This window comes from Molossus molossus, unplaced genomic scaffold (genome assembly GCF_014108415.1).
Source record: "Molossus molossus isolate mMolMol1 unplaced genomic scaffold, mMolMol1.p scaffold_m16_p_12, whole genome shotgun sequence".
Lineage (NCBI taxonomy): Eukaryota > Metazoa > Chordata > Mammalia > Chiroptera > Molossidae > Molossus > Molossus molossus.
Genome location: NW_023425347.1, coordinates 65238870 through 65264164, shown reverse-complemented (window position 1 = coordinate 65264164; position 25295 = coordinate 65238870). Strand labels below are relative to the sequence as shown.

Genomic DNA, 25295 nt, shown 5'->3' with positions numbered 1-25295 from the left:
TATTGTTTTTTTCCATGTACCTTTCCTGTACTTAGTGTATGTCTTGGTTACAATTTATTCTGTGGTGGTATTATTGCTTTTTTGTTTTATTTTTTTTAAAGCGTGAGAGAGAAACATTGATTTGTTGTTCCACTTATTTATGCACTCATTGGTTGCCTTTTGTATGTGCCCTGACTGGAGATCTAACCCACAACCTTGGTGTATCAGGATGACACTCTAGTCACTTGAGCTACCTGGCCAGGACCAGTATTATTTGTTAACAAGGCTGGCTGTCTCTCCAGACTGTGAGCTCTCTGATGGCAAGGACATTACCAAGTTTTATCAACTTCATATCTTAAACACTTAGCATAATGCCTGAGATGAGACACAGTAAGAAGATAAGTATTTGTTCAGTGAAAGAATGTGTGTATTTTGTAGAAAATTTAATAAGGTGATGTTAACTAAGAAGTAAGTTATAAAAGAGGGCAAAAAAGGTGAACACTCTCTAAAGGTCCCATGAGAGGAAAAAGAAATTTGATGGGTAAGAAATGTTGAATCAGTTTCTCTTATTAGCCTAAATGGTACTTTTGACATAGGATACATGTTTCTGTCCAGAAGAGTTGAGCTAGAGGAGTTAAGGAAGCCAAGTGATTTCAAGATGAATTGCAAAACGATATACCTTTGTATAAATACTTGCAAATTACTTGTTTATAATTTGTGGAGGTGTCCTTCCAGAGAATAGAATATTTAAACACAAACAGTCAAGACTCAGTTACAGGTAAATCTAGAGGGGTGGTTAATCATTTAAACATTTTGTTAGCTCTATATAAAGATCTTTTGGTTTTTTTCTTTTTCCTATCTCCAGTTCTGTTTTGTATAAACATTTTTCTTAGCTCTCCAGCATCTTAATCCTTGTTCAATGTCATATTCTCCTTTTCTAAAGACATTTTTTAAAAGTGTGAATGTTCATGGGAATGTAATGTCAGTTAGTTTCTTTTCATGGGCCTTGTAACCTTTGGCAAATCATTTAATCTCTCTATGCCTCTCTCTCTCTCTCTCTCTCTCTATATATATATATTTTTTTTTAAATTGATTTTTAGAGGGAGAAGAAGAGATAGAAACTTCTATGTTAGAGAGAACCATCAACCGGCTGCCTCCTTCACGCCCCCTACTGGAGATTGAGCTGGCAACCTGGGCATGTCCCCTGACTGGGAATCTAACTCATGACCTCTTGGTTCTATGCCTCCATTTTAAAATCTGTAAAATGAAACGGTTGTATTAAATCCTCTCCGTGATCCCTTCCACCTCTTAAAAAAAATGTAATAAAATTCTGGCAAGTTAAAGGTAAGTATTATAGTAGAGTAGGTACGTTCTATTAGTTATAGTACTATAGGATTATGGCAAGATGCTTTTCTAACTTTAAATTTTGTATAAACTTGCCCTGGCCAGTTTGGCTCAGTGGTTACAGTGTCGGCCTGTGGTCCAGAGAGACCCGGGTTTGGTTCCCACTAAGGGCACATACCTCTGTTGCAGTTTGTCCCCGGCCCTGGTTGGGTCATGCGGGTGGCAACCACTCGATGTGTCCCTTTTGCGTTAATGTTTCTCTCTCTCTCTCCCTCCTATTCTGTCTGAACAAAATAAATAAATAAATAAATAAATAAATAAATAAATAAATAAATAAATAAATAAATTTTGTAGGAACTTGAGCTCTTACCTCAACTTTTCATACCAGAAACTATTAATTCAATTATGTTAATATTTGCATAGTACTTTAGTATTTTAAAGGCATTTTTATGTATATCTCATTTATTCCTCACTACCATTTTGTGTGGTTGTCAAGATAGAGGTGTAGGATCAGTTTTACAAATAAGAAAACTGAGAAGTTAATTTATTTTCCTAAGGTGACACAGCTACTAAGTAACAGAGCCAGGACTGACTGCAAGCCTAATGCTTTTTCCATTATTAACCTGGCTTCTCTGTTTACCATATTATGTTTCAAAACTCATGCTGTTAGTTAAGAGGAAAAAGATGCTAAACTATCTCTTTGAGTTAGTGATTCCTATGATCTACTCATCAGCTCAGTAATTATTGAGTTGAATTTTTGTTTTGTTTCTTGGGATAGTTTTGTTACTTGTGCTAAGATGGAAGGGAAGGGGATTTATTTACCTTTCCAGGCTTTGATCTCTTATAGATGGAACAGCTTCTTGTCCTTTAGCGCATAGTCTCGTTTGCCACACTGGTCAGGCCATGAAGTGATACATGCGAGAAGCTTGTCTTGCCTGCATTATTTGACATCTAGGGAATCTCTGAAAGTCGTTGGTGGTTTTTAAAAAGAAAAATAACTTCCCACTGTCCAAGCCAAGTAGTTCATTATATTTGTACCCTTGAGTACAATTTATCTGTGCCTTTGGTACTATCTTCTTGACCTTCTTCTCATTTGTGAAATGATTATGTTTGGGGAAGAAGAAGGTAAATGGATTAGATATATCTAAGGTTGTGTTGGTATTTATTCCTGGAAGTCTGACTTGGTTGAATCAGTAGCAGAAAATATAAGGAAAAAGACTCCTATAAATGAGGGAGAGATTTCCCTCCTGATACATGATGAACTATTCTAAAAATCCTTTACTTAGCTTCTAGGGGCTGGTAAATGATGCAGTTCCCCAGGCTTTTAATTTTTTAACTACTATTAAAGGCTCCATCTAGATAACTACTTAGTGAGTTACTAAGAATTAGTATAATTTAGTAATCATAAAGCTAAAGTTAGAAGATTTCTAGAGTTTACTGAGGAGGACTCTAGTTCTTTTATAAAGAAGTCTGACATTTGGAAGTATAAAGCTCCTACTACATATAAACAAATGTAGGTTTTTGGAATTTCTGTTAATTTCTTGAAAGAGAGCTTTGTAATCAGTACATCAGCAACATTGTCTTGAGTTGGTAGGTTTTTTTTTTGTAATCCTCACCCGAAGACATTTTTCCATTTTTATTCAGATAGAGTGGGAGGGAGAGAGAGAGAAACATCTACGTGAAAGGGACACATAGAGTGGTTGCCACCTGCACGACCCAACCAGGGCCAGGGACAAACTGCAACCGAGGTACATGCCCTTAGCGGGAACCAAACCCGGGTCTCTCTGGACCACAGGCCTACACTCTAACTGCTGAGCCAAACCGGCCAGGGCAGTGGTAGTTTTTTTTTATTGTTGCTAGTTTTGTATCTTAATTATGAATTATCACTAATTTAACTTTATTACTGGTATAACTTGTGGTTTATTTGGTTAATCTAGTGTGGGTGATGTATATTTGTATTAATAATACTTTTGACATGAAAACTTCCAAATTCAGATTTTGACAATGTATGTATTGTTATTTAAATAAGAAACATCCATTTTCTTTCTTTTTTTTTTTTTGAGAGATTGGGGCACGGGGAGGTGGGGGGGGACATCGATTGGCTGCTTCCTGCATGCCCCCCTACTGGGGTTCAAGCCAGCAACCCAGGCATGTGCCCTGACCAGGAATCCAACTGGTGACCTTTTGGTGCATTGGATGATGCCCAGCCAACTGAGCCACACCAGCCAGGGCAAAAACATTTTTCTTGTTAAAGCAGATGTCTTAACATTTTCTTGCAGTTATAATTCATTGTTAACACTGTTTTCCACTGTAACTTGGGAACGAAGAGTGGGTGGGTAGGCTATAAGGTTTTTTGCCCCACCTAAGTGGGACAGATAAAAAATCTTTAAGAACTACTTTCTTTGAACTCATAGCCTAGAGGGAAAGACAGCCATTTAAACAAATAAAAGTTATACAGTGGATAACTAATAGAACTAAATACAAAGTGTAATATGATTATATCTACCTGTGTTTTGGCATATATATGAAGCTTCATGGAGGAGTGGACATATGTACTGGCTCTTTTAGTATGAATAGGAATTTGATAGATGGCCAAGTAGGGAAGGGCATTCTAAGGAGAGGGAAAACATGTATAAAGGAGAGGCATAGCTACTATTGGTAACATTCCTTCTCTGAATCTGTTTCCTCAACAAAAATAACTTCTATTCTCCTTACCTTACAGAGTCATAATGATTGTTTTTGAAAAGGCTTTATAATTTTTTTTTTTTTTTTTTATCCTCACCCGAGGACATTTTTCCATTTTTTGTACAGATAGAGTGGGAGGGAGAGAGAGGAAGAGACAGAGAGAGAGAAACATCGATGTGAAAGGGACACATCGAGTGGCTGCCACCGCACGACCAACCAGGGCCGGGGACAAACTGCAACCGAAGTACGTGCCCTTAGCGGGAACCGAACCCGGGTCTCTCCGGACCGCAGGCCGGCACTCTAACCACTGAGCCAAACCGGCCAGGGCTGAAAAGGCTTTATAAATTTAAATGCTAGACAGATGTTTAATGACAAAGATTCTTTTTTACTTGCTTTTCTTTCCCCTCACCCCAACATTTGAGAGCCTTAGTTTCTCCCCTAGGTAATGTCATGTCAAGACCTCTTCTAACCCTTTAGTCTAGTCATTCTTTTTTTTTTAAATCCTCACCCGAGGCTATTTATCCATTTATCTTCAGGTTGAGTGTGAGGAAGGGAGGGAGGGAGAGGAAGAAGGAGAAGGGGGGTGAGAGAGAGAGAGAGACAGACACACACACACACACACACACATCCATGTGAGAGACACATTGATTGGTTGCCTCCCCACGACCCCAACCAGGATCCGGGACTGAACCACAACTGAGGTCACAACTGAGATACATGCCTTTGACCAAAATCAAACCCATGACTCTTTGGTCTGAGGCTGTAACCACTGAGCAAAATCAGCCAGGACACTAGAGTCATTCTTTTTTTCTGTTTTTATTGTTCTTCCAAGGCTTTGTTCTGTGATATCTAAAGGCAGGAGAAGAGAAGATTTGTGATATACCTAACTTTAATAGTAAGAAAAATTCTTTAGTTGTTTATGTATATAGTCGTCCCTTGCCACTTGGTGCTTCTACTTTTGCGGCTTCACCCTATCGCGTTTTTAAAAAAAATATATTCATTAAAAAGTTGATGGAGCCCTGGCCGGTTTGGCTCAGCAGTTGGAGTGTCGGCCTGCAGACCAGAGAGTCCTGGGTTCGGTTCCCGCTAGAGGCATGTACCAAAAAAAAAAGTTGATTGAGACAGTGAAAATGATACAGCACGTGCTCGGTTGTCTGAGTCAGTTATACACCCCTATATTACAATTAAAATTAAAATTACTGTATGTATGGACTGTAGGCCTATGTATTTGAGCACTCCAGGAATCCTTCAATGCCAGGTGCAACCGCTAGAGTCTGGAACAGATTAACCATGATAAACGAGGGATGACTGTAACTGTCACTATTTCAGTTGTGACCTATGTAGTCTAGTTTCAGAGCAGTGTCATAATCCATGGAACATAGTTCTGCAGTGAAAACGTAATTTAGAAATAACTCAGAGTTTTTATTGCAAATTTTTGAATATTGTGAAGTAGAATAGAGTTCACAGATCTCTTTTTATTTTCTCTCTAGTTCCCTTATACATCGTAGCTGTTCCCCTTCCTTTCTACTGAAAACCCTTCCAGTCCAGCATTATCAAATGGTAAAACCTATGGGGAATGTAAGACTAGATAAGGAAAAGTGTGTAAGAGCAGTATAGTAAGAATGGTTCATTTAGGGAAATGTGTGTGTGTGTGTGTACGCACATACACATTTTCATTCAAAATTAAAATAATTTTATTGAGTCTAATAAAATATGTCTGTTCTTACTAATTTGAATATTTTTATTGAAAAAATGCCAATCATTAATAAAATTGAGCCCTGGCTGGTTTGGCTCAGCGGTTAGAGCATCAGCCTGGGGACCAGAGAGTCCTGGGTTTGGTTCCTGCTAAGGGCACGTACCTCAGTTGCAGTTTGTCCCCAGCCCTGTTGGGGTCGGTTGGCACCGTGTGGGTGACAGCCAATCGATGTGTCTCTCTCATGTCGCTGTTTCACTCTTTCTCTCTTCCCTCTCTTCCTCCTGGTCTATCGGAAAATAAATGCAAAAATGTCCTTGGGTGAGGATAAAAAAAAAAGATGATAAAATCGACACTGTTTTGATTATCTTATAATATTTGAAAAGCAAAAACATGAACACAACTCTTTTTCATTTCCCTAATTTTTAAATTTTTGTCTTTTTCCATTTTTAATCATTTAATTTATTTAGAAGATAATATGAAACATTTATGTAAGCCATGGAACATAGTAAACAAATATCTAAAATCCCAGCATCCAAGTTAAGAAGTAGAACATGACCACTGCCATTTTTTCCTCCTGTGGTACCACATTTCTCTATGTCATGTCTCCTCACCCCCAAGGTATCCACTATCCTTTTTTATTTTAAATCTTTCCCTTGATCTTCTTTATAGATTTACCATAACATATTATTTGGTTTATTTATTTATTTATTTATTTAGTTAGTTAGTTAGTGAGTTAGTTAGTTGTCCTTTTCATTGATTTATTGGGGTGGCACTGGTTGACAAAATTATATAGATTTCAGTTGCACAATTCTACAGCACAGACTTCTGGTCAAGATGGCGGCGTAGATAAATGTGGTATCGCATCCTCCCACACCACATCAAAGTTACAACTAAACTACAGAACAACCATCATTCAAAACCGCCTGAACTCAAGCTGAATGGAAGTCCTACAACTACGAAATTAAAGATGCAGCCACATCGAGACTGGTAGGAAGGGTGGAGGTGGACGGGCTGATCCCACACCCACATGTGGCGGATAAAAATCAGGAGGATACCTCGGCTGGGAAGGTCCTCTCTGAGGACTGAGTGGTCCCCGTCCCACACCAGGCATCTCGCTCAGGGTTCCAGTGCCAGGAACAGAAGTCCCCATTACTTCTGGGTGAAAAAAAACAGCAGGAACTGAGGCTCAGGGAGGCTGAGGCGGCTGGAGCCCCAGGCAGCTCCTGTTAAAGGACCCGTGCACAGATTTATCGGACTCACTCCCTCTAAGCTTGGAGGGGAGGCAGCTCGATGTAAGGTAGCCAGGTGCCGCAGGTGGGAGGTGGGAAGAAACCGAAGAGCCAAACAGCCGAATAAGCAGAAATCAGGCTTTATTGGGTACACTCCAGGTGGGTTCACAGACTCCGGGGGTCGAGTCCGAGAAGCCGCGCCCGATGCTGGGGTTTGTGATTTTTATATCCGCGCCTATGGCAGTGGGAATTTGTTGTTAGGGTTAGGTCCTGAGGGGCTACGCATGGGTGAGTCTATTGTCCCGGAGCAAACAGTTCCTGGACTAGGACAGGAGAATGGGACAGGAGTTGATCTATGAGTTCGGCGCAAACAGTTCCTGAAACAGGGTGGGAGTTTAGGTTGGGTAAGTGAGGTAATGGCTGAACAGTTTGCCTGGCGCCAGTTCCCAGGCTATCGGACACTCGAGGGGCACCAGAGACATACAAGGAAGAACTGACTGAGCTGCTTGGCATTGGAGCAAGGGCTGGAGAGGGGGCTTTCTCCAGGACAAATGTGCTGTCAGAGGCCTTTGTCCCTTTGGTGAGCCCTTCCCTGGGGCAACAGAGAGCCGCCAGATCTGGGACTCCAGCAACCTGTCTCACACCGGTTGCCCGGCCCTGGTGATTTCCTGAGGCCCTGCCCCACCCAACTTTCAGGCCCACCCAAGCTGTTGCCAGTTGCTTAACCATAGGATTAGCCTGACTTGGATCCTGCTTCAGGTTTTCCTAAATTATTTCAAACAAGTAGCATCTGGTCTCAGCGAGCCCCATACCTCTCATTAAGTAATACATAGAAACAAACAGGGAGGCAGCCAAAATGAGGAGACAAACAGGTCCCAAATGAAAGAACTGAACAAAACCCCAGGAAAAGAACTAAGCGAAATGGAGATAAGCAACCTAACAGATGCTGAGTTCAAAATACTGCTTATAAGGATGCTCAGTGAACTTAGTGAGAACCTCAGAGAACTTAGTGAGGGCCTCAAGAGCATAAAAAAGGACCAGTCAGAAATGAAGGAGGCACTAACTGAAATAAAGAATAATTTACACAGATTCGATAGTAGAGTAGGTAAAGCCAAGAAGCAAACCATCAATTTGGAATATAAGGAAGCAAAAAACACCCAATCAGAACAGCAAAAAGAAAAAAAACCCCCAAAAAATGAGGATAGTGTAAGGAGACTCTGGGACAACTTCAAGCATGCCAACATTCGCATCTTGGGGGTGCCAGAAGGAGAAGAGAGAGAACAAGAAATCAAAAACCTATTTGAAACAATAATGGCAGAAAACTTCCCTAACTTGGTGACAGAAACAGACATACACGTCCAGGAAGCACAGAGAGTCCCAAACAAGCCCACACCAAGACACATCATCATCAAAATGCAAAATGTTCAAGACAGAGAATCTTAAAAGCAGCAAGAGAAAAGCAGTTAGTTACCTACAAGGGAGTTCCCATAAGATTGTCAGCTGATTTCTCAAAAGGAACTTTGCAGGCCAGAAGGGAGTGGCAAGAAATATTCAGAGTGATGAAAAGCAAGAACCTACAACCAAGATTACTCTATCCTGCAAAGCTGTCATTTAGAACTGATGGCCATATAAAGAGTTCATCACCACCAAACCGTTATTATATGAAATGTTGAAGGGTCTCTTTGAAGGAAGAGATAAAATATATGATCAAACAAAATGGCAATGAATACGTATCTGGTGACAGTGCAATCTACAAACAAAATGAACAGGCAGAACAGAAACATTCTCATAGATACAGAGAATATTTTGTTGGTTGCCAGATGGGAGCGGGGTTGGGGGAATTGGTGAAAAAGGTGAAGGGATTAAGAAGAACAAATTGGTTGCTAGACTGACAAACCTCAAAGAGAAGGGGGTTGGGGGATGGGAAGAAATAAACCAAAAAACTTATATGGATAACCAGAGGACACAGACAACAGTGTGGGAAAGGGAAGGAGGGGGGCAGGAGTAGGGAAGATGGGGTCAGTGGTGGAAAATGAGGAACATCTGTAATACATTCAACAATAAAGATAAAAATAGAAATTCAACAGCACATCTTCTGTACACTGTATTGTGTGTTCACCACCCCAAGTCATATTGTTTAATTTAGAGGTAGCTTTCCAACCTTCTGAAATAACTTTTCAGGCAATATTATTCCCTATGCCTAATTGATGTTTTATTGAAATCCTGCTCTATGTATAGTTTTTACTTAGATTAATATTTTATTCTCAACATTTTATCATGTTGTTAAAATTTATTTTATATATATATGTATATGTATATATAAATAAATAATCTGGCCAGTATTGCTTAGTGGTTGAGCATCGACCCATGCACCAAGAAGTTGCCAGTTCGATTCCCGGTCAGGACACATGCCCAGGTTGTGGGCCCAATCCCCAGTGAGGGGCATGCAGGAGGTGGCCAATCCATGGTCTCTCTCATCGATGTTCTGTCTCTCCCTCTCCATTCCTCTCTCTAAAATCAATAAAGGAAAAAAATTTTAAATATATATATTGCTTTGTCATATTCTACAGAGTTTATATACCATAATTTGTTTTTTTTTTAAAAAATTATTTTAGACATTTATATGTATGTATGGATGTTTTGGGGGTTTTTTTGGTCAGAAGAACTGATTAATCTCTTTGTGTAAATACCTTTGTCACTACCCCCCCCCCCAGTTGGATTTTAGAGAGAGAGAGAAGAAGGGAAAGAGAATGAGAGGGAAAGAGAGAAACACATTGATTTGTTGTTCCACTTATTTATGCATTCATTGGTTGCTTCCTGTATGTGCCCTGACTGGGGATTGAACCCTCAACCTTAACGTATCAGGATGACACTGTAACCAACTGTGATACCCAGCCAGGGCAACTATCTTAATTATTTGCTCCCCAACTTCTTTTTTGTAAATTTTTGGATGAAGAAGTAATGAATCAAGAGTATGGGTGTTTTAAAAATAATTATTAAATCTTTTATATTGAGAAAAATCGTGCCAACTTACACATCGACCAGCAGAATTTGAAAGGACCAATCTGGGCAAATTTTATTTTAATAATTTACAATGTGCATTTATACCCTGTTTCGGAAAACACCACATTAATAAAAAAAATTAAAGGGGTATGCTGTTCTTTCAGAGTGGAGCTCTTGTTTTTCCTATTTGCCATAGGATATTTTTTTAGCCATTGTTCAGGTACTCTAATTCTGCCAGCTGTATTTGGTGATAATTACAGGGCTTAGTTATCTCTTCTGATCACTGCAAGAGTTTATATAGCTGTCACTATGTGGAGGGGCGGGTAGCGTTGATACTTAAATCTATATAATCTGCTCAGTTCTTTCTAAAGCATTAGTTCCTCTTCTGTACTTGCCAAAGCAGACTAACTATTCATGACCATAACAAATTTCACTGAAAAAATTATCCCTTGTGTAGTCTTATTAGTTTTGTCAGTGAAATTATAGGAGTGTTAATCACTATTTTGTTTTTTATTTTTATTTTCTAACATTTTTTTACAATTTCACTTATAAAAACTTGCAAAAATAATACAAAGAATTCTCATGTAGCATTCACCCAAATTCCTCAAATGTTAGCAATTTATCCTGTGTGCTTTGTTGTGCTCACTGTCTTACACACACACACACACACACACACACAAACACACACCACTTTCCTCCCCTGGTTAACTATTACTTTAAATACATTTTGGAGTTGTTGTATTTTTTTTAACTAATTTCTCCTCCAAAGAAGAGGGATATATATATTTTTTTATTTGATTAATTAATTTATTTTTGTTACAGATGTTTCTCCTTTTCCCCCCACTGATTCCTCCCTCCCTCACCCTCCCCGCCTTGTCCCCAGCTTTGTTGTCCATGTCCATTGTTCATGCATACATGCAGAGGGATATATTTTTTAATTGATGAATTGATGTTAGAGAGAAGGAAAGAGAGAGAAACATTGACATGAAACATCGATTGGTTGCCTCCTGCATGTGCCCCAACTGGGAATCAAACCTGAAACCTGGGTATGTGCCCTAACCGGGAATCAAACCCACCACCTTTTGGTGTATGGCATGATGCTCCAGCCAACGGAGCCACATAGGCCTGGGCTTGGAGTTTTTGTTTTTTTTTATCCTCACCTGAGGACATTTTTCCATTTTTTGTACAGAGTGGGAGGGAGAGAGAAGAAGAGAGAGAGAGAGAGAGAAACATCAACGTGAAAGGGACACATCGAGTGGCTGCCACCTGCAGGACCAACCAGGGCCGGGGACAAACTGCAACCGAAGTACGTGCCCTTAGCGGGAAGCGAACCCAGGTCTCTCCGTACCTCAGGCCGACGCTCTAACCACTGAGCCAAACCGGCCAGGGCTTTTGTTTGTTTTTTTTAAAATCGATTAGAGAGAGTGAGGAGAGGGAGACATTGATTTGTTTTTCCACATTTTTTTTTTTTTAGTTTTGTTTTTTTTTAATCCTCACCCGAGGACATTTTTCGATGTTTTGTTCAGATAGAGAGAGAGAGAGCGAGAGAGAGCGAGAGAGAGATCTCGACGTGAAAGTGACACATCGAGTGGTTGCCACCCACACGACTTAACCAGGGTCGGGACAAACTGCAACCGAGGTACATGCCCTTAGTGGGAACTGAACCCCGGGTCTCTCCGGACCTCAGGCTGAGGCTTTAACCGCTGAGCCAAACCAGCCAGGGCTGTTTTTCTACATATTTGTGCATTCATTGGTTGAGTCTTGTATGTACTCTGACCGGAAATTGAACCCACAACCTTGGTTTATCGGGTCCATGCTCTAAGCAGCTGAGCCACCCAATTAGGGCAAAGTTTTTGTTTGTTTGCTTGTTTTTATCTCAACTTCTCCTTCCACGCCCTTTTCTCTCCTTCACTTGAGGGGGCTACATGGAATAAGAATTGTGATGTTCTGAATTAAATACTTTGGTTCAAGGCCCCATTATGCCACATTCTACCTAGATGGATTAGATTCATTATTTTTTCTGAGCTCTAGTATCCTCATATACAAAATGTATCTGTTATAGCAGCTCCACAAGATTGTTGTGCGGGCTAAATGAGACAGTGTATGTCAAAAGTATGCTGTATATTGTTCAGTCCTTCAAAGAACACTTGCTTGTCTAGTAGAGTGCCAGGCATTGTGCTCAGGACTGAGGATTCAGAAAATATCAGCATCTATTTCCTATTTGGTTACTTACTGCATTTTGTCAATTTTTCCTTCAGATTATTTTTCACTTTTTAATTTTTTTCCCCCATTTTCATTGTCTCTACCCTAATCCATAACTCCTATTTGAGCCACTGTAACAAGCTGGTACCAAAGTTGTTTTTTGGCACTTATATTAATACCAAACTAATAATTGTTCTGAGAGTTGTTATGATATAGTAGAAAAGGTGTAGACTTCGTAATCAGTAGATCTGGATTTGTATCTTGACTCCACTTCTTACAAGTTTTGTGACACTGGGGAAGTCCCTTTACTATTCTCATCATTTGAACTCTTTTTTTTCCTTTTAACAGGTAAATATTTGGGACTGTGCTAGGGTGCTAGGGGTATAAACAAAGGGTTAATAATTTCCTTGAGCTTGAAGGAAACAGATACAGTCATAAATAACAATGGTATAGCATAGAATTATAAAAGAAAACTGGCTTTGGCGTCAGATGTAAAAGGCAGCTTATGCATTGGTAAAAGCATAGATTTAACTCTAGAGTCAGATTGCCTGGGTCTAATCCTGACTCTCTCATTTATAAGATGTATCATTTGGGTCAAATTACTTAGCCCCTCAAAGCTTCAGTGTCCTCATCTTTGTAGAATAGGGATACTGATAGAATTTAACTTAACAGAATTCTTATGAGAAGTAAATGGAATTATATGTACAGTCGTCCCTCGCAACTGTATTACAATTACAATTAAAATTACTGTACATATGGACTGTAGGCCTATGTATTCGAGCACCCCAGGTTCTCAACACCAGGTGTAACCGCTAGAGTCTGGAACGGATTAACCGTGATAAATGAGGGATGCCTGTAAAGCACTTAGCATAGTTTATAATATTAGAACATAGCATATATTAACAAAAAGTATGAGCTTGATAAGTATGATTATGATTATGATATTATAGTGGTTAAGAGCTTTAAAATATAGGTTTTGGCCTCATGAGCTGGAGTCCTAGTTTAGCAACATACTGGTCATGTGAGAATGGGGAAGATATTTAACCTAAACTTCAGTTTCTTCATCTTTAAAATACATAATGGAACAGTTCTGGACTCATGAGATGTAGAAATTGAAAGAGTTCATGTTTCTAAAGAGCTCTGAACCAAAACCTGAGATGCAGTGTTTTATGAACGACAACTATTGTAATTTTTATTTTATTCTTGCTCTGCTATCTGCTGGCTCTTTTTATCTTTGATATGTAAATTAATCTTTCTGAGCCTCAGTTTACCTACTTTGTTCAAAACAGAATTTATTTATTTATTTATTTATTTTTAATTTTTTATTTATTTTTTTGTTACAGATATTTCACCTTTTTTTACCCCATTGGCATCCCCCTCCCCACTCCACCCCGTCCCCGGCTTAGTTGTCCATGTCCATTGGTCATGCATACATGCATATAAGTTCTGTGGTTTATCTCTTCCTACTCCCCCCAACCCCTCTTCTGAGGGATGTCAGTCTGTGCCCTACTTCCATGTTTCTGGGTCTACCGTATTCCTCATACTGTTATGTTCATTATATTCCGTATATAAGTGAGATCATGTGGTATTTGTCTTTTTCTGCTTGGCTTATTTCACTTAGGATAATACTTTCCAGGTCCCTCCATGTCGTCTCAAAGGATAAGAGATCTTTCTTTCTTACTGCTGCATAGTACTCCATTGTGTATATGTACCACAGCTTTTTTATCCATTCATCTACTGATGGACACTTGGGCTGTTAAAACAGAATTGTTTTGAAGATTGCAAGTAAGTTGACCATTGAACAATGTGGGGGTTAGGGGTGCTGACCCCCCCATGCAGTAAAATATCGTGTATAACTTTTAAAAAATTTGTTTTCTTTATTGATTTTAGAGAGAGAGGAAGGGAGAGGGAGGCAGAGGTAGAAACATCAATGAGAGACAACATTGATTGGCTGCCTCCTGCATACCTGCTACTGGGGGTATGTGCCCTGAAGGGGAATCGAATTGGCGACCTCCTGGTGCATAGATTGATGCTCAACCACTGAGCCACATTGGCCGGGCCTGTGTATAACTTTTGACTCCCCAAGGACTTAACGTTTTTTGTTTTTTTTAATCCTCACCAGAGGACATTTTTCCATTTTTGTTCAGAGAGGGAGGGAGGGGGGAGAGAGAGAGAGAGACATCTATGTGAAAGGGACACATCGAGTGGCTGCCTCCCGCACCACCCCAACCGAGGCCGGGGACAAACTGCAACCGAGGTACGTGCCCTTAGCGGGAACTGAACCCGGGTCTCTCTGGACCGCGGGCCAATGCTCCAACTGCTGAGCCAAACTGGCCAGGGCAGAACTTAACTATTAATGACCTACTGTTAACTGAAAACCTCACCAATAAAATACTCAATTAACCCTTATTTTGTATGTGATATGTATTATATACTATATTTTTATGATAAAGTGAGCTAGAGAAAAGAAATTGGTATTAAGAAAATTGCAGCCCTGGCTGGTTTGGCTCAGCAGTTAGAGCGTCACCCGTGGACCAGAGAGTCCCAGGTTTGGTTCCCACTAAGGGCATGTACCTCGGTTGCAGTTTGTCCCCAACCCTGGTTGGGGTTGTATGGGTGGCAACCAGTTGATGTGTCTCTCTCACGTTGATGCTTCTCTCTCTTCCTCCCTCTCCCTCCCACTCTATCTGAAGATAAGTGCAAAAATGTCCTTGGATGAGGATAAAAAAAATAATAATAATAAAAGAAAATTGCAAGGAAGAAAATACATTTATAGTATTTACTGGGGAAGAAAATCTGTGTGTAAGTGGGCCCGTGCAGTTCAAACCCATGTTGTTCAAGGGTCAACTGTATACATATATCAAAGTGGTTGGATTAGTGCCTGGCACCACATAGCTGTCATTCAGTACATAATAGCTATTGTTAATGGTGCACTTTAATTTCTCAGGTGCTGAGAGTAAAATTAATCTGCCTTGGAAATTAGGAAAGTCATCACCGAACTAGTGAGGTTTGACTGAATTTTGAAGGGGGTGTGTGGTTTTGCCACATAGAAGAACTAATTTTAAAAAAAAAGCTTAGAAGTGTGAACGTGCCTGTTATAGTGCTTAGGGGAAGTAGGTTGCATTAAGGGACACCCAGTTTAGTGTATCTGGTGGTTAGCACTTTTTTTTTTTTATCCTCACCCGAGGACATTTTTTGATATTTTGTTCAGATAGAGTGGGAGGGAGAGAGAGAGAGAAACATCGAAGTGAAAGGGACACATCGAGTGGTCGCCACCCACACACCCACACAACCCAATCAGGGCTGGGGACAAACTGCAACCGAGGTACGTGCCCTTAGAGGGAACCAAACCTGGGTCTCTCCAGACCGCAGGCCGACACTCTAACCGCTGAGCCAAACCGGCCAGGGCTGGTTAGCATTTTTTGAGGGAGAAGGTGGAAAATTAGGCTAGAAAGGAAGGTTGGAGTCAATTAGTAAAACATTTTGAATACCTTGCTAACGTGTTTACACTTATTCTTTAGGTCCCTGGTTTTCCTCCTTCTAACAGCAACATTTAATTTGCTGTGGGATAGGGAGGGGAATTACTTGAAACTGGTGTTATAAACAGGAATTTTTTGGTAATCTTATGTTTTATCTTAAAATTCATGCAGTGTTTATATTCTACATAACATTTGTTTCAGTACAAAAATATTTTAAGTTATTTACTGGTTATGTAATTTAATTCCTTGTCCCCCAGTCTTCCATATTCTCATCCTCTGAAATAATCTTTGAGTGTGTTTGGTATTCTAAGATGTGCCAAGTTCATTTCGTAGCTTTAGTCCCTTGTCACACCTCTACTGGGAATCCCTTGTATGTATTTCCAGCATTAGAATTGTGGTTATAGATGATATGGAACTTTTGAAATATTTTTAGAAGGAGAATGATAGGTAAGACCTGTGTATTAAAGATCTGGGTTGGGCCAGATTGAGTAGAAGCTTCATTTTGATTAATTAAAAATAATTTTCCTGCCCTGGCTGGCATTGTCTCAGTGGTTAAAGTGTTGGCCCGCACACTGAAGGGTCAGAGGTTTGACTCCCTGTCAAGGGCAGATATCTGGGTTGCAGATTCCATTCCCAGCCCTGGTCAGGGTTTGTGCGGGAGGCAGGCAATCAGTGTGTCCCTCTCACATTGGTGTGTCACTCTCACATCGATTTTCTCTCTCTTTCTTCTCCCTCCCTTCCTTTCTCTCAAAAAAAATCAATGGAAAAAAATATCCTTCCATGAGGATTAAAACTTTCCTGTTTGTTCTTCCTAGAAATCATTTAGTCTTTGAATTCTGTGGATTACTTCATGATCCAAATTAAGTCAGACTTGACTTCCTCTCTCTTCTGAGTTTTTAGTAGGAACTTTAAAAAAAAAAACTCTGCCTGGAGTGTGCCTAATTGGTAAGGGGCTAGAACTCTTTGGGAAGGAATTTCCAGGAGATGAATTGTTTAGACACCAAATTCCAGCATTAAAAAAAGAAAATGTGTTTTTATTTATTTTAGAGAGAGAGGAAAGAAGAGGGAGAGAGAAAAAAACATCAATCGTAGACTGAATCTGCAGCCTGGATATGTGCCCTGAACAGGAATTAAACCTACGACCTTTCAGTATATGGGACATGCTCAACCAACTGAACCATACCTACCAGGGCACCAAATTTTAGCTTTTGCTTTATCCTTTCTTTGTTAGTCTTTGTGTGCTGCTGCTATTTGTTTAAAAACAAAATAGGATCCCAGCCGGTGTGGCTCAGTGAACCAAGAGGTCACCGGTTCCATTCCTTGTCAGGGCACATGCCCAGGTTATGGACCAAATCCCCAGTCGGGGGCATGCAGGAGGCAGCCAGTCGATGTTCTCTCTCATCGATGATTCTGTCTCTCTCTCCTTTTCCCTCCCTCTCTCTCTAAAAATCAATAAAGAAAAAATAAAAATTAAAAAATATAATAAAATAAAAACAAAATAGGAAACACTGATCTCTCAATAATTCTGTGTTAGCTTAAATTACTGGTATTTGGGGAATTACAGATGTCAGTATAGGCTTTGGAGTGGATCTCAGATAACCTGAGTACAGTTCTAGTTCTGTCATTTGCTTGATATATGCCTCTCTATTCTTTACTTTAAGTGAGGATCATTATCCTTGTCCACATCACAGACCCACTTTGAGTATCAGGTGAGATAATATATCTGGAATTGGTGAAGCTGAAAGGTAGTATATTACAGTGGATAAGGACATAGGCTTTGAAATCATGTTTTCTGGGTTTGAATCCTGGCTCTGCTCCATACAAGCTTTGTGTTTTCTGTTTTATCTCATTTAATCCTCAAAACAACTTTATGAAGTAGGTATTAATTACTATTATCTTTATTATAAGAGTTGTACTCCTGAGTCAGTTTTTAATTTGAAGCCATACTTTGTCACTTACTATGTGTGGAATGCTGAGAAAGGTGTTACTTTTCTTACGTGGTTTTCAGTTATGCAAAAATGGAGATGATGCTTTACTGCTTTGTAATTCATGTAAAATACTCAACACAGTCATATTGAAAACACCTAATGGACGGTAGCTACTATAGTATATTATAATTGTATTATTGGTGGGGACATTTAGAGTTGTTTTTTCTTCCTATAATAAAACCCTTACACTTACATTTTTGTGCTTATTTGATTAATTCTTTATTTTTCAGATAGGAATAACTGGGTTAACCTTTTTCGTTTTTGAAAATGCCAGCAACTATGGAAAATTTCTTTTACCCAAATAAATTTATCATATTTGAACTATAGCTTGGGGTGGGAAATTAATTTGGAAAGTAAATTGAGGCTAGATTTTAGAACTCAAGCATCTAAGAATTTTTTTGTTTTTGTTTTCAGGCCCATGGGAGTTCATTGAAGGTTTGAGCAGAGGAGGGATCATGGGTGCTAATTTAGGAAGATTAATCTGCTATGCCTCTGAGGTCTTTCCTGACCATCATTGACTTATTAGGGCACTCTGCTATATGCTTACATACTACCCAATATGCCGTCTATTATAATATTTAATAGGCTTTATGTAAATATTTATTTAAATGTTTCTCTTCTCTTCTTGAGAACATGGATCACATGTTGTATTTCCTAACAAAGTATCTAACATATGGTGGCACTTATGGGTGGGGAGAGCTCCTCATCCCCACCTGTTGCTCATGGAAGTGGGCTTCTTTCGATATCCTGAGAAAAGGAATTTTCTGAGACTTACATGGGAGGATGAGCTATTGTAGAAAGCTTTATTTCTGTGGAATCAAACCCCTGAATTTCCAAGGTCCTATTTCCCTTCATCCTCCTAAGGAAGAAATGTAGCTGTGGCTTCAGCAGAACTAGAATCAAAGTCAGTGTCCAGAATTTTTGCTCCATATTAGAGCAGTGTCCAGTCTAGCATCAGGCTAGCTTAGTCTGTCTGTTACCCACTGCAGTCCATCAGTCCATTGTTTGTGGTGTCCACAGGCCACATGGCTATGGAGGAAACACAGGCAGGACCAAAGCCAAAGGAACCAGAGAGCTGAGAGAGCCAGAGCCAAGAGCCCCAAGAGCTGAGAGAAATAATTCCTTTGTTTGGGGGATATGTATCATGGGCTTGTATTGGCTCCACCTCTTCTAGCCAATGATTTCTGTTCTCAGGTTTGATGGACAGTAAGCACCTTCCCTATGTCATCTCCACTTCACTGCCCATGTGTCCATCCTCCCCTTTTTCCAGTCTGCAGGGAATGGCCTGGTGGTTCTCTGGGGAGTGTGAAATTGCAGCTTCCTGGTAAAGCTTCCTAAATGATATGCCTATAATGCCTGGCTTTCCCCTTTGCTTCTTTCCTATTATTAATAACTAGTTAATTACAACAGTATCATAGTGAGTGAAAATACTTGTTGAATGTGGAAATGAATGTTTTATTCCCTTCTTGTCTGGAAATTAACTTATTGGCTTTTGTGTTCCTTTTATTTTTCTTCCTGGACTCCAAGGAGGAGGCATCTCCCTATTCCTTACTTGATATCTGTTTGAATTTCCTGACTACACACCTTGAAAAGTTCTGTTCAGCAAGACAAGATGGAACATTGTGTCTGCAAGAACCTGGAGTATTCCCACAGGAAGTGGCTGATCGATTGCTTCAGACTATGGCCTTTCATGGTAAAAAAAATAATATAATCAGAGGAAAAATAATTTGTTCTGTTAATTGGCATTGGATTTTGAAGTGCTACTGTGGTCATTTAATTATTTTCTTAGAAATAACAAAACAAAACAAAAAATGCCCTGGCCAGTTTGGCTCAGCAGTTAGAGCATTGGCCCGTGGTCCAGAGAGACCCTGGTTCAGTTCCCGCTAAGGGCACATACCTCGGTTGCAGTTTGTCCCCGCCCCTGGTTGGGTCATTTGGGTGGCAGCCACACGTTGTGTCCCTTTTAAGTCGATGTTTCCTCTCTCTCTCTCTCTCTCTCTTTCTCTCTCTCTCTCCCTCTCCCTCTCCCTCTTCCTCTCCCTCTCTCTCCTTCCCACTCTATCTGAACAAAAAATGGAAAAATGTCCTCCGGTGAGGATTAAAAAAAAAGAAATAACAAAAAAAAGCCAGATGAGCCTGATTCCAGGGAAGTAATTTTATTTATTTTTGCCTACACTGCTACTTTTCTGTAACTTAGATTAAGCTTTTTTTTTTTTTTAATTGGGGCAAATTACTTTTTGTTTTTTCTCTTTTTGCTTTGAGAAGCTATTCTCATGGCAAAAATAACTTCTCTAACTTCCAAAATATCCATTTAGAAGTCTGCTGGTGTGAAAAAATACCTTACATCCTTATTTGGCAGTGGGAGAATCAATACATACTGTTATAAAAAAACTAGTTTCTGCTTTTGACCTTTGAAATGAGAAATCATTGCTAATTTAGGACTTATGTTTTCAAAAACAAATTCTAAAAATAAATTGGGAAAGTCCCATCTGTGAAATTCTGGTTATGTATATTGAAGATTTTTCTTACTTCTATTTAAGTTTTAAGTAGAAAGAGATATAATACCTTTTTAGGTCCTGTCCAGGTAGCTCAGATAGTTAGAGTGTCACCCCAATATGTAAGGTTGTGGGTTCGATCCCTGCACATACAAGAAACAACCAGTGAAAAGGGGGGAAGAGGAGACACCTGCAATAATGTCAACATTGAGCCCTGGCCGGTTTGGCTCAGTGGTTTAAAGCATTGGTCTGCGGTCTGGAGAGACCCGGGTTCAGATCCCGCTAAGGGCACGTACCTCGGTTGCAGTTTGTCCCTGGTCCTGGTTGGGTCGTGTGGGTGGCAACCACTCGATGTGTCCCTTTCACATTGATGTTTCTCTCTCTCTCTCTCTCACTCTCTCTCCCTCCCTCCCTCCCACTCTATCTGAACAAAATATCAAAAAAAAAATAATAATGTCAACATTGAAACATTTTTAATAAATAAAAAAAAGAAGCAACCCTGGGTGGTTTGGCTCAGCAGTTAGAGCGACGGCCCGTGGTCCAGAGAGACCCAGGCTCTGTTCCGCTAAGGGCATGTAACTTGGTTGCAGTTTGTCCACAGGAGGCAGCCACTCGATGTGTCCCTTTCACATTGATGTTTCTCTCTCCCTCCTACTCTATCTGATTAAAAAAAGAGAAAAGAAGCAACTAATGAATGCATAAATAAGTGGAACAACAAATCAATGTTTCTCTTTCCCTTTCTCTCTCTCAAACTCAATAAATAAATTTAAAAAAAAGAGGGATATAATACCTTTATATATAGGGTTTATAAACTTTTACAGTAGGAAATATAATTTGTCTACAACTATAAAGTAGAATGAAAATGTGGTAATAATATTATTTATTGCTTGCCTGTTATATGTCAGGCATTTTATGTTTTCCTTGAATTTTCTCAACAAACTATATAAGAAAGCTATTATTATTCCATTTATATACAGATAAGGAAACAGGTTCAGAGAAGTAACTTGTTAAGAATTACACTGCTAGTAAATGGTGGAATCCTGGTTCAAATGCAAGTATATCTGATTCCAAGTCTATGCTCTTTTCACTGTGCTACACAACCTTTTTATACTTACATTAGAGGTATCTCTGCTCCTAGATGGCAAATAATGGTAAATATGTTTAAATATATATATTTAAAACATAAATGTAGATAATGCATTCCAAGGAAGGATAGGAGAAATAAGGCTGTAATTAAGTCATTTTGGAATAATTTAGTAAAGAAGACTTCTGTACTCTTTGGTTTTCACAAAATTGCTCAAGTCTATAGTCTCTTTGAATTCTTCCAACCTGCCAGGGGAACTAAGGTACATTTCAATAGGTACAATAAATATTAAAAGTTCAAGGTCCCACCCGGTCAGTGTGGCTCAGGGGTTGAGCTTCGACCCATGCACCAAGAAGTCACCAGTTCGATTCCTGGTCAGGGCACATGCCCAGGTTGTGGGCCCAATTCCCAGTGGGAGGCATGCAGGAAGTGGCCAATCGATGTTCTCTCATCGATGTTTCTGTTTCTCCCTTTCCCTTCCTCTCTCTCTAAAAATCAATAAAGAAAAAATAAATTTTAAAGTTCAAGGTCCTTTACAAAGCTGCACAACAATGTAAGAGATTATGCCAGTGCTAACATTTCTTACTAGTCTCAATTTAATGATTATTGGTTGCATGTTCAATTTAAATATATTAAATATATATGAACATGTTCTATTTAAATATATATAGATATAACTAGTTTTATAAATCATGAGTAAATGTTAACTAAAGTTCTAATATTGCCAGATTCCTAATGATAGCAGCTAACATGTATTAAATGCTTGTTACTATATAATAAAGCACTGTGGCAAATGCTTTTTAAAAAAAACTTATTGTTGAAAGTATTACAAATGTCCTCCCTCTTTTCTCTCATTGACCCCCTTCTGCCTTCCTCACACTATTGTCTATGTTCATTGGTTATGCATATATGCATATAAGTTCTTTGGTTCATCTCTTCCCACCTCCCTCCCCCCTTCCCTTTGAGGCTCATCAATTTTAACAATCAATTTGTACTTTTTTTTTTTTTTAATCCTCACCAAGGATATTTTTCCATCTATCTTCAAACAGAGTGTGAGGGGGGAGACAAAGAGAGAGAAACATCGATTGGTTGCCTACTGCACAACCTCAACCAGGGCCCGGGACCGAACCACAACTGAGGCACGTTAACCAGAACCAAACCCGTGACTCTTTGGTCCCCGGGAATATGTTCTAACCGCTGAGTGGAACTGACCAGGGCCAATTTGTACTTCTTAACCCCTTCATCTTTTTTGCCCATCTCCCAAAACCCTCTCCCATCTGGCAACCAACAAAAAGTTCTTGATGTCTATGAGTTTGTTTCTGTTCTGCTTGCTCATTTTATTTGTAGATACAATTGTTGATAGATATGTATTACTTGCCATTTTATTGTTCATATTTTTTATCTTCTTCTTTAAGACCCTTCAACATTTCATATAATACTGGTTTAATAGTGATGAACTCCTTTAGCTTTTTCTTGTCTAGGAAATTCTTTATATGTTTATTGATTCTACATGATAACTTTTCAGGATAGAGTAATCTTGGTTGTAGGTCCTTGCTTTTCATCACTTTGAATATTTCTTGCCACTCCCTTCTGGCCCACAAAGTTTCTTTAAAGAAATTGGCCGACAGTCTTATGGGAGCTGCCAATAGGTAAATAACTACTTTTCCCTTGCTGCTTTTATGATTATCTCTTTGTCTTTAACCTTTTGCATTATTTTAAAAATATTTTTTCTTTATTGATTTTACAAAGAGAGGAAAGGAGAAGGAGAGAGAGATAGAAATATTTATGAGAGAGAACATCAATTGGCCGCCTCCTGCATGCTCCCCACTAGGGATTGGGCCCACAACCTGGGCACGTGCCCCGACCAGGAATCCAGCCGGTGACCTATTGGTGCGTGGGTCGATGCTCAACAACTGAGCCACCCCGGCCGGGCTAACCTTTTACATTTTGATGATGATGTGTCTTGGTGTGGGCCTCTTTGGGTTCACCTTATTTGGGGCTCTGTGCTTCCTAGACTTGTATGTCTGTTTCCTTCACCAAATTAGGGAATTTTTCTGTCATTATTATTATTATTTTAAATATGTTTTTATTTATTTATTTTTTTAGAGAGAGAGGAAGGGAGAGAGAGAAACACTGATGTGAGAAACACTGATTGGATGTTTCTCCATACCCCCCAAGGGATCAAGTCCTCAACCTAGGCATGTGCCCCAACCAAGAATTGAACTAGAACCTCTCAGTTCATTGGACTACGCTCAATCCACTGAGCCACACCAGCCAGGCAATTTTTTCAACTAGGTTTTCAGTTTCTTGCTCTCTTTCTTTTCCTTTGGCACCTCCATGATGTGAATGTTGGTATGCTGAAGTTGTTCCAAAGGCTCTTTACACTATCCTTTTTTTTTTTTTTTTTGATTCTTTTTTTTCTTTTTGCTGTTCTGATTGGGTGTTTTTTGCTTTGTTATATTCCAAATCAATGGTTTGTGCCTCGGCTTCACCTACTCTACTATTGATGCCCTATAAATTATTCTTTATTTCAGTTAGTGCATCCTTTATTTTTGATTCGTCCTTTTTTATGTTCTTGAGGTCCTCGCTCAGTTCCTTGACCATCTTTATAACTAGTGTTTTGAACTCTATATCTGTTAGATTGCTTATTTCATTTTGTTTAGTTCTTTCCTGGAGTTTTCTTCTCTTTTTTTATTTGAGACATGTTTCTTTGTCTTCTCATTTTGCCTGCTCTTCCCTGTGTTTGTTTCTATGTATTAGGTAGAGTTGCTATGTCTCTTAGGCTTGGTAGGGTGGCCTATTACAGTAGGTGTCCTGTAGGTTCCAGTGGCACAGCCTCCCTGATCACCCCAGCTGGGCCTTCAGGGTACAACGCTTGTGTGGACTGTACACCTCCTGTTGTAATTGAGTCTTTTTTTTTTATTTTTTATCCTCACCGGAGGACATTTTTCCATTTTTTGTTCAGATAGAGTGGGAGGGAGAGAGAGAGAAACATCAGCGTGAAAGGGACACATCGAGTGGTTGCCACCCGCATGACCCATCCAGGGCCAGGGACAAACTGCAACCGAGTTATGTGCCCTTAGCAGGAACCAAACTCAGGTCTCTCTGGACTGCAGGCTGACGCTCTAACCGCTGAGACAAACCAGCCAGGGCTGTAATTGATTCTTGATGGCTGTTGGCAAGTCAGTGGGAGGGATTTACTCTGGCTGTAAGGACTGGCTGTGCCCACTGACCACTAACCTCTGACTGCCGTGGAGAATCAGCTGTGTAGAAGTCTACCACACAGAGCAAGACTTACTTAGGCAGGGCTCTGGTACTCACTGAGTCTACTCCTTGAGTGTGTCACTTGTGGAGGTGGTTGGGTGGTGGTGCTTTGATGGGGTTTAAAGCTGTCCACTGGGTGTGCTGGCTCTGGGGCAAGGTCAGCCAATGCCTGTGTTCTACCTGGGGCCACCAGGCATAAGCTACAAGGTGGTCTGCAGACGTGTGCTTCTTGTACTGGGCTTGGAGGTGTCCAGGCAAAGCCAAGCTGTGAACCAAGGCTGACTGCTCTAGTGCCAGGCATGAGGCCACTTAGCGAGACATACGGAGCTTACTAAGGCCAGATGCTGCTTGTTTGAGAGAATTTAGGAAAATCTGAAGTAGGATCCATGACAGGCCAATCCTATGGTAAAGCTACTGTATACGGCTTTAGTGGGCTGAAAGTTGGGAGGGGCAGGATTTGGGGGAATCATTAGGGTGGGGCAAACAGTGTAAGCCAGGTTGCTGGATATGTCACTCCTCTGCCAGCCCGGTGGGGGAAGGGCTCACCAAAGGAACAGTGGCCTCCGCCAGCACATCTGTCTAGAAGGGTGCCTCTCCATGCCAAATGATTCAGTTCTTGCCGGTATGTCTCTGGTGACTTTCAAGCTGCCTCCCCAACACTGGAGCCAGTCTCTATGTGCTTCTTCTTTAATTTTGTAGTTGCAGGACTTCCATTCAGCAGGATTTCAGGCAGTTCTGAATGATGGTTCCTCTGTCATTTAGTTGTAATTTTGATATGGTCTGTGGCAAGTGCTTTAAATGAATAAAATAATTGACGTAGTTTTGTTTTTTGTTTTTTAATCCTCAC

At 39.9% G+C, this 25295-nt stretch overlaps 1 protein-coding gene across 7 annotated transcripts in view; it reads left to right on the top strand.

Moving 5' to 3' along the window:
- The window catches only part of ZYG11B (zyg-11 family member B, cell cycle regulator), a 101601-nt gene that overhangs the window by 10045 nt on the left and 66261 nt on the right, over positions 1-25295 (top strand). For 4 of the 7 annotated variants that reach the window (XM_036256215.1, XM_036256211.1, XM_036256212.1 and 1 more), the window contains exon 1: positions 18734-19298. In XM_036256215.1, the coding sequence (XP_036112108.1) occupies positions 19052-19298 (247 nt within the window). In that variant the 5' untranslated portion in view covers positions 18734-19051. Of the gene's footprint in view, positions 1-18733; positions 19299-25295 lie in introns of those variants that run through there. The other 3 variants (XM_036256209.1, XM_036256216.1, XM_036256210.1) reach the window with 2 other exon arrangements.